This window comes from Callionymus lyra, chromosome 11 (genome assembly GCF_982586985.1).
Source record: "Callionymus lyra chromosome 11, fCalLyr1.hap1.1, whole genome shotgun sequence".
Taxonomy (NCBI): domain Eukaryota; kingdom Metazoa; phylum Chordata; class Actinopteri; order Syngnathiformes; family Callionymidae; genus Callionymus; species Callionymus lyra.
The window spans coordinates 11,443,294-11,453,615 of NC_141828.1; the positions used below are offsets into that span (position 1 = coordinate 11,443,294).

General features: G+C 38.8%; 2 protein-coding genes across 2 annotated transcripts; both read right to left on the reverse strand.

Moving 5' to 3' along the window:
- Nucleotides 1-104: 104 nt before the first annotated feature.
- pkd2l1 (polycystic kidney disease 2-like 1) lies at nt 105-6,958 on the reverse strand. The gene is made up of 15 exons (XM_087802334.1): nt 6,688-6,958; nt 6,501-6,614; nt 5,244-5,371; nt 4,922-5,175; nt 3,785-4,009; nt 3,494-3,722; nt 3,091-3,261; nt 2,835-3,016; nt 2,639-2,759; nt 2,465-2,563; nt 2,277-2,398; nt 2,087-2,204; nt 1,223-1,329; nt 1,047-1,146; nt 105-227 (listed from the first exon to the last, which is right to left on the reverse strand). Exons 1-15 carry the CDS (start codon nt 6,956-6,958, stop codon nt 111-113), a joined length of 2,358 nt encoding a protein of 785 aa, XP_087658460.1. The 3' UTR covers nt 105-110.
- A 2,327-nt stretch (nt 6,959-9,285) lies between these two features.
- On the reverse strand, nt 9,286-9,925 carry atoh7 (atonal bHLH transcription factor 7). Its single transcript, XM_087802335.1, has one exon. The coding sequence runs from the start codon at nt 9,923-9,925 to the stop codon at nt 9,497-9,499; it is 429 nt and encodes a 142-aa protein (XP_087658461.1). The 3' UTR covers nt 9,286-9,496.
- Between the last annotated feature and the right edge of the window lie 397 nt (nt 9,926-10,322).

Sequence of the window (10,322 nt, forward strand, 5' to 3'; positions counted from 1 at the left end):
ACAGTTATCACTTAAAAATAAATTATTTGTTGTATATATTTCCCCCCCTCCCAAAAAAAAATCAACCCCCAGATAATAACTTAAACTGGACAATGGATTTAAACGTGGGATCACATCTGACTGTTCAACATGGGATAGACACGACTCGCTGTTCTTGTCACTTTGTCGTCTTTGGCCCACGGATCCATGGGCACCACCACATCTCCATCGGAGGCGTTTGGATCAGTCTGGACAAAAGGGAGATTTGAAACGTGAAAGTATTCAAGACCAGAAACTTGGGTAACAACAGGATCATTTCAACAATATAATAGTCGATCAAATCTTTTATTGATTGTGTTCCGAACACAGCATGTTTTTGTTTTTTTGTGGTGGTACTGAATAAAAGGGAAATAAGATGCACACAAAATAAAGAAACATCTTAATACTTTTTTGCAGGATTTTCCCTGATTTTCTGGGACTCCTGTGTTGTTCTCGGTGTTATCTTGAGCTTTTTTAATATATATGTTTGAGTTGTTTTTTTGGATTGTTTAAGCGCTTTGTGACCCTGGTCTAGAAAAGCGCTCTACAAATAGAAATGACTTACTTGCCTTCAAGAATTATTAAAAAGTGAAATAGTGTCAGAACTTCTGCAGGTGGAATTGGACTTAATATTAAATTTAGGCAAAAAAAAGAAGAAGGCATAAATAATGATTTTTAGTTAATAAATTATTTATATATATATATATATATATATATTGTATATATATATATATATATATATATATATATATACTGTATATATATGTATTACACACAATTAAGTATCAGAGGCATAACTTTGTTTATACAATCGTTGTTTTTTTTTAATGTTAATTTTGAATAATATGTCCGGTTATTATTATTATTACTATTATATTATCTATTGTAAAATGAATGACACCTTTTGTTTCTGTAAATAGTTAGAAGATTTTATTTTTGTTGATATTGCTTTGAGTTCCTTCCGAATGGAAATGACATGATCTGCGTTATGATACATTTTGATACTTTTAAAATAACATTTAACTCACAGTTGTCTGCTCCTGTAAACCCAGTTTATCCATGATCAGGTCAATCCTGGAGTTGATGGCGACCACGGACCTTTCAAGCTGGATCACCTGCCTGCCGAGTCTGTCACAATCCACAGGAGAAACATATCTAACATATATTTTAAAATTATATTGTTCAAGTTAATAGTATTTTTTACCTCAGAAAGTGTTCGCGATCCGGTGATGTCCCGTCAGGCGAAGCGTTTTCCTGTAAATCCTTCTCAAACTTCTTCTCTAGATCGTTCAGCTCCGCAGAAAGAGCATCCTGCGAGAGAAAAATAAAGTTCTTAAAAGATGCTTTACCTTAATTGATAATAATTTAATATATACGTCCAATAAATGAGTATAGTTTTATTTTGAAAATACTGTGACCGCATCCGGGCTTTTATTTTATTGTATATCCGTTAATACCAAAACATTCGTTTAGCATCTTAAGAATGGATAAAAAAAAAAAACCCGAATTGTTGCGTCTTAGTAGAATATGATCAAAGCTGAAGTGAGTTTGTAATTGTCAGGTATCATATCAGTTGTAAAAGATTTTAAATGGTAAATATGAAGAATAATATTGTCTCATATTTTCTGGACAAATTAGCTAATTGCTAAAATAGCAATTAGCTCATTGAATTAGTTTTTTGCTGTAGTTTGTCTCGACGGTATTTGGATTGAAATGCATTAGAAAATTACTGTTAAACTATTTATCTGATTTAATATTAACATTTAGTGCTCTATTTATTATTATCTTTCTATTTTAAGATTTTGAGCAGTAATTGAGTTATGTCTTCGGATTGCTTTAGTAAACTTGTGCAAAGACGACTTCATCTAAAGAGATTTAAATGTGTACAGTCACAGGTGAAAAACTAATTTGTATAGGTTAAAAGAAAGAGAATGTACGCCTCTTAGAAGTTAAAGATAGTCTGACGTGTGAAACATTTTGTCCAACCTTCATTTTAGATTGTGTGTACACATTTGCCCTCTCGTGGAAAGTGTCCATTTTTCATCATAATTATTGTGTTTTTCCGAACCCTTTTTTCCTCCAACTGTGTTTTCATTTTCCTTTGTTCCTCCTCGTCTAGAATTTGGTTTCCATCGTGGTCGAACTGAGAGAACGCTGCAGAGATTTCATGGTCAGCATGTCCCATCCTAAACAAGCATCAGACCGGGTGAGAATCATTCATATATTCTTTAATAGAGTTCAAAAATTGTGTCACTCACTTTTTCAAAGTTTGCCTGAAATCCTTGAATTCAATTTCGCCGGATCCGGAGTGTAGTGCCTTTTGAACGTCTGATATTTTGTCATTTTTATGTTTCAACTTCATGAAGGTCTTCATGTAGCTCTGAAAGACATAATAAAAAATGTAAAGGTAAATTAAATGTATGAGTACGTTCACATTTAACATTACCTGTTTGATCAGGTCAGTGAAGTGAAATTCATCTTTCTGGGACGAGAGCTCTTCCTTTACTTCAGAGTATGTGTCATTTATAATGGCCAGAAACATGTTCTGAATAGAGAGATATCAAAATGAACGACAGTTTACACATCCTTGACAAAACTTAAAGAATGTTTAATATCCTACCAGTAAAATAAAAAAGACAACAAACACGTATGAGACAAAGTAGATCGGTCCAAGTACTCTGTTAGCACGGTCAATAGCATCGTAATCAAAGTCTCCAAGAATAATTCTGAACTGCGTGAAGCTGCAAGAAAGACACAATAATGAGTGATTGATCCAAAAGACAAGTCAGAAAGTTTAAATTTGAATGTAGTCTTACATGCACTTGACAAAGGAGCTGAACGTCTCCACCTCTGTTCCAAATATCAAATATCCCAGCTGGGCGTAGGCAAAGAAGACGATGAAGAACATGACGGCAAATCCCAAAATGTCTTTAGCACATCGACCAAGAGTCGACGACAGCTGAGTCATGGTCTTGTTAAAACTGATGTACTTGAAAACCTGGAATATTAAACAAACATTAATTCAACCAACTAATTAACCAGCCTTTGTCTTCTATTAGTTGATCATTTTACCTTGATCCATGCAAAGAACAAGTTCACTGCGTTCATGTTGTTGTACTGTGTCTGCCAGAAGGCCAGGAATTCAAAGTCTGCGTAGATATCGGGTTGTTCCAGGAGTTTCCCGAGCAGATTGTCAACCTTGACGGTGCGGAAAACGTTGAAAATGATGGCAACGATGGCGAGCTGCGGAAACAAAAGAATATTTTAAAATTCCAGAATAACATTCATGTCAACAAGGCTTTAGAAGAACTGGGAAAAAGAGTCTCAACGTCTTCAACCTAGACTAGAGATCGGTGCTGGAGAAGGAACTGAACCAAATACTTAAAAGTTAAAATGGCGAATTAGAGGCAGAAGTGAAGCCATTAGTCTAAGGGGAAAGTATGTAAAAAAGAAGCATGTTGAACTATCCTCTTACCAGTATGATCACGATGTCCAGAATGTTCCAAATACTTGCAAAGTAGGAGCACTTGTGTATTCTCAACTCCAGGATCTCCTCCACTATGTAGTAGAGGATGAATACACAGAATATCACCTCACAGGCGAGGATGAAGTAATCCCAGTGCGTGATGTATCGAATGAGCTTGACCGTTCGTATCTGGTAAGAGGAGATTGCCCCGCCGGTCGCAGGGAATTCGACCACCAACCTGCGAGAAGGAAACAGGTCAGTCCTGACTAGTCTGCGACTGCACCGGTCACTGCTCTTTACCTGATCACACAGAACATGTTGATGTTTGCGTTGTAAGTGGAGAAGTCGATAAAGACGGCTCTCGTGCCGCGGTCGAGCCAAAGGTTGTCCACTAGTTCGGCCAGGATGGCGACGCTCTCCTCTTTGGTGTGGCCCAGGTCCTGATAGTAACCTGCTCCACTGTAGGTGGTCAGCAAGCCCCAGTGAGAAGATCCTTTGATTTCCTTTTCTGTATGATATGTCCATCTGAAAAAAAAATGCATAGCTGTATATGCATCACCTGCTGACAAGGTGGGTCATTCTATGAAACCACTGCCTTTGTGTCAGGTCACAATTGCTTTTTGACATGTTCACAGTTACATAATACATGTTAAAATATTCCTGTTAATAGAAATACACACTTTCTCAATGTCTAGAAAGTGCTAAATAGAATTACCAGCAAACATAAACATCCGTAATGTCCTAAAATCAATGTATTGCTAATATCATCGAAACATAACTATTGGCAAAGTAATTAAAAATGAATTAAAAAAAACTTTTTTTCTTGTAGTATCTTTCTGATGTTGCCTTTTCCACATTAAATCCCGTAACGCATTTGTTGGTTACTACAAAGACACTGTTTTTCTAAATTACGTCAAAGACAAGATAAGTTCCCACAACATTTTGTGTGATTTACTTTGACCATTATAGTCGTTAGATATGTATGGTTAGTTAAACACTGCTTCAAATAATATTCTTTACAACTATAATGTAAAATTAACAACATTTTAAACAGTTAGTTGATAAATGTACTAGCTGCAGTAATTCTAATATGTTTTTTTTTCATTCTCTTTTAACTTATTGTCTAACTTGTCAATGTTATTTCTTACTATTCCCATATTAACATCAACCTGCCAAAGTGACTAAACATGGAAATAATCTTGGATATTTCCATGTATATTTTCTATGTGTGTGTTGTCTTTTAAATAATAAATAAATAAATAAAAAACACAAATGTACCACCCCCTAACAATTTGTATCTTTGCTTATTTTAAAGATAATAGTGTAAATTCTATAAATTTCCACCAAGCCAATAGTAAAATAATATTAATAATAAAACTTATATGGTTCGTTTGATATAATGACTGGCCATAGATGCATTAGATCGGGGAGACTCACGCTGTGCCGTTTATGAGCCCGAACTGAAAGTCGTCCTCTTTTCTGTCGTTGTAGACGTCGTAACATCCAATGATTTCATCTCGAAAGTCTTGGTGGACCAGACAGGAGTTATTCTTGATCTTGATCTGCCTCATCCTCGGCACCCCCAGCAGCATGTTCTCGTAGTAGATGAAGGACTTGTTTCCGTTGTTCATGGACTCGTTGTTGTACCACCTGGACCAATACAGGCCGTCCAGCAACGGCTCCCTGGCGTACTGTTTGCGTGACATTATGAGTTAGTGGCGTAGTTGCCATCTGTTGTGAAAATTGACATAAAACTCACACTCCAGAAGTCGGACATGGTGGTTACGGATTGAAAGCGAACACCGCTTTCCCCGGCCGTGTTGACGAACAGGTCGGTCATCGCTTTGGTGTAATAGTAGGTGCTGGAGCTGGTCATGCCGTACGTCACTGAAACACATTTTTTAAGACCCTTATCAGTTTTGCTCAGGTTTGGGTCTCAACCTGGCTCCATTCATCGGGCCCGAGATAAGACGACTCACGGGTCGTGACGGAGGTGCTCATTGAGGACTTGATGTTTGGACTTGCGGTCAAAAAAGGTCCCAGATCAGGACAGCCATTTGTTTGGAGAAAAACACGCTGCCCTGACGCAAATAGCCTCATCATACAATGTACGCCTAATACTGACAAAGAAACAATGGATGAAGCCGAATGCTCTTATCTTTGAAAAGCAGCGAGCATGTCCCTTTCAGCCCTAATGCTTGGCAGGACAATAGCTCGCGTGGTATGGGATGGGAGGATGTTTGTAGTTTGCACTAAAGCTTTGGTTGGAAATTAAATGGTCTATAGTAGTACTCACAACTGTACTGTTTGCTTGATGAAAATAATACTGTATTTTCTGTCTAAACTGATTCATCATGAGTCACGTCAAAGGTATTAAATGGAAAAAAAGCTACAGATAATAATGATGATGACAACAATAATAACAACACACCCGATTTATGTAGAAACTGTGACATCACTTTTCCAAATGTGCGTTTATAGGCAAAAGTCCACATTTCTTTATAAAAATAATTGCTTGACAGCTCTCACAGAAAGATGAGCATTTAGGACAGTTTTTACTCAGACACATTTTAAATAAGCTATAAACCCTCGTCCACTGTGTGATATAAGATCTAGTAGATTATAACGTTTTGTAAATTGTGCATACGTCTATTTTCTACATATTTTTCTAATTTGTTTAACTTTTTCGCTCCTTTGATTTTAAGTTATGACTTAATGGTATCAGACATGAACCCTTCTTAGGTTCCTGGCTGGGTGTCAGCAATTCTACGAAGTATTTACCAGCCAAGATGACCTTAAAAGTTGATCACAAAATCTTCAAGGGTTAAGAGCCTTGCTGCATAGTTCTATACCAATTAGGGAGTATGAACACTTGAATATGTTTTTCTTCAAGTGCATGTGAGAGCACGTTTGATTTGAGATGTATAATGAACTGAAAGAAAACAGGACATTTATTCTGTTTGAGATTATGCTCTAGTATGCTTATGATTTTGTCTTATTATTAGAGGAAACTTACGCAGACATATGTCCAGCAGAAACACCAGATACACCACTAACTCTCGCAGGGTGGTCCGGAGAAACAACTCTTTGTTGTCTGAGGTGTTTTCTGTCAAAGTTGTGCCCCACAAGCCTGCAGCAGAAATCAATGTCACGTTGGTCAAAAAAACAAACTGTATGTTGCATTTTCAGTTGAGAAACTCTACCTTTGATGAAAGAGCAGCATCCTTTGCGTTTCTTCTCCTTGTCGGGAGCTAACGGTTCCTCCACGAAAACCATCGGTTTGTCCAATTTGTACACGCTGTCCACGGGGTCTTGCAGGACGGGCTGCGGGTCAAAGATGGTGCTCACGGCTCTGGGGAACGGCACGGTGTCCGTGTAGGCCTGGTTCACCCAGCCGCTGTTGCCCATGCCGTCCATCTCGCACTCCAGCCGGCCGGTCAGGTGGCTCTCGGCTCGGTTGGTCAGGCGCTTCATGATGGAGGCTCTCTTTGACATGCTAGAGGAGAGGGAGGCGTTGGTTTCTGATGAACACCTGCCAGAGAGGTGGCTTTAAAGAGCAAGTGAAGTGGGTGGAGCAGGTTTTTTTGTTTGGTTAAAGAGGATTTTTACGTTCTCTTACCACAGGATCTTCAGGCAAAGCTAAAGCTAAAGATACATACAGCTATATTTGTTACCAATATGTTTTTAATAGACTGAAAACACCTCCAACAAAAGAGTTTTTGAACCAAACTCAGAAACATGGTGGTCACTTGGTGTTTCTGCTGGACTTATGTCTATTTAAGTCTTATCTCATTTTAACCCAGTTCTTGCTTTTGTCTTCTGCACAGCATTATTTCTGGCCAATGTCTGAAGTTAGCAGGTCAAAGATTTTTGATCCTAAAAAGTTTTTTAATTGATTTCTTTCTTTACATTTTGTTTGTCATTAAAACTATTTCAACCAAAATTAAAAAATCCACCTTCTACTCACCCTCATGTCAACTAAGAGTTGTGATTATTTTCAGAGTAATCTGTTCCTTTTTTAAAATTTAGGCAATGTAAATCCATTTTAATGTAGCGACTGGAGCTCAGTGTTCAGTCCTCTTCCATAGCGTATACAGTCGAGTGTCTAGACTGAAAAAGGCTTGCAATATTTACCCAGAGTACTTCCTGTCTTTACTTCTGCTACAAACAAGTTTTAAAATATTGACTTGTTAACGTTTTATCTGGAACTATCCCTCTTTAATAAAACATGGATGTCACCGACGAGGTATTTGGATGTTTTTAAAGTGTTTTTTTTTCAGGAAGAAGAAAACAAAGACAGCTTAGTGGCATTCGCTTCATTGAAATAGATGTACATTTTTGCCAATAAATCTAAATTGGGTCAGATTACTCTGAAAATAATCCCAACCCTTAGTCCGCATGAGGGTGAGTGGAAAATTAGTAACATTTGAAATAACCATTTAATACACGTTAAATAAAAAAGGATTCCCTGATGGGTTAATAACATCAGTAACACAACATTAGAGGAGAGAAAAGCCAGTAATTGCTTCACCCTCTCAGTTACTCTCATGCTGAGCATATTGTTGTCACCATTGATTACCAACTCAACCAATAACAACCCGTTATTGTGAAAATCAATTAGTTGCATGTTGAATGCTATTTTCCTGTCACCAACTGTTCGTCTCTCGTGACTGAATTAATGAAGAGCGTAATTACAGTGTCACTGACGGCGCTCGCTTAATTACCACTGCGCCCTCTTGACTCTGTCTTGTCGTGCCAACTGTCAGAATGCAGTTTTTAAGATTGACAAAAACTCACCTCGGGACACAAATCCTTGAGCCCATCGGTGTCTGTTTATTCCTTTTATTATCATAAGCTCCGACTAAATGCTTCAAACTTGTTTTTCATGTATTAAGTAACATTTGAAAAACTGAAATATTTGGCTTTTTGAAATCTCGAGCGTCCCACTGGTGGGATGTCGTTGATGCTGATATAGTTTTGGTCCAGCTACGTTCACGCTCCAGCAGCTCCGGACTAAGACGTTACACACAGCCATTAGCACACAATAGAGTTTAATTTCGTCTCCCCCGCTGAAGCCGGGGCAGGATCTGGCACACAGGCTTCCTTAATCTGCTTTGGCTTGTGCCACCATTCAAACTTTACAAGCGTGAAACGATCACTTCACAATGGCTAATGAGTGCCATTTAAATCTGGAGCTATGTCGGGCTCAATGGTAAACAAGCAATTCCCTCAAGCGGCGTCTTCATATAGCGGATTCCCGGAATATTTAAACGCGTCATTTTTTGCTTTTGGTTGATTTTTAAAATGTTCTTTTCCTTTTTGAATAGCGAGTGTGTCTGAGCTGACGCAATACGTTGTTATCTGAGAGTACAGAAGCCTCGGACAAAAGGACATTTTATTAGCTGGACAACACTAAGGCTAATTGACACTGAACAAAGATGCTGTAAATCAAATGTCTTCTTATATAACCCGTTATAAAATCAACCAAAAATAAATACCATAGATTCCATAATCACTCATTTTTAATTGGTCGTAACTTTAATAATAATAAAAAAAGATAGAATCAGAGATTTGAATTCAAAATTACATTTATTTTCATAAATAAAAGGATTCAACAAACAAAGGTTTGGCTGTAAAAAAAATATCATTTTACAACATACTTCATACAATCCAAAAATAGTTCTCATTCAAACTAATTTTAATGGCTAAAATTGCACATATTGGGTTCAGGAGTGTCACTGCTACATAATAGCTACAACATAATCATTTGTATCTTCTGCTCACTATAACAACACTACATGTTTTTTTTGCAACTTTGATTTGAACAGAAAGCTGCTCAATAGTGCTCGTAGTGCTAGCAATGACAAAAATAGAAGACTTAAAATGAAGCCTTATTGGTAAAATAAAAATAAATAATAATGCAATACAAGTGTATTTACTGTCTCCTACACTGGAGAAAATTAGTCACATTGCCACATACAACATGAGTGATTGTCCAGCCATGACGTGAGTCTATACGTGGACCTGCTGCTCATCATACTGGAAGAAAGATGGGTGGATGTAGTCCTGTCCCGACCCGGCGTCGTACCTCATGAGGTACTGGAGGTTCTCCTGCTGCACGCAGTCCAACTGCAGGTCCAGCCACTGTCGATGCGGAGTGTTGTTCCTCCTGGCGTCGGTCAGGATCCGGTTAAGAGCCATGATGTAGCTGAGCGCCATCTGCAGGGTTTCGTACTTGGACAGCTTCTTGTCCTGGCCCCACTGGGGGACCACCTTTCGTAGGCGATCGAACGCCGTGTTCAGACCCTCCATTCTCTTCCTCTCCCTGGCGTTCGCTGCCATCCTCCGGCGAGTCACGGTCTCGTATTTTTCGGGACTGGACGAGTCGAGCTCCGAGGACTCCGATCCAGAATCGGTGCAGCTCGGCCGACGGGACTTCATGGTGCGTGAGATGTCCAGGACGGAATCTTTCCAACAGAGATGAACCGAACGAGGCCCTTTCGGTGTCGAGATGTTAGTTCCTCCGAAAGCTTACTCCAGTTAAGTGGGCTTGGTCTGAGAGGTCTAGGGTGGTTGTGGTTCCTCAAGACAGTGGAGCTCCAGCTTTTATAAGGAGCAGGAGACGAACAGGTGGCAGCAGGTGGAGTTCCGGGGCCTGGCCCCCCCAATCTTAAATATTGCTAATCGAGGAACACACCCATGCAGACTCCTAAACACCCACACCCACTCTCCACAAACACACCCACACACACATGTATGTGGGCACACTCAGCACACACACGCACAAACAAAAACCTTAATGAAATTCCAATTATCTGAGGCTTCACTCAGTGTGACA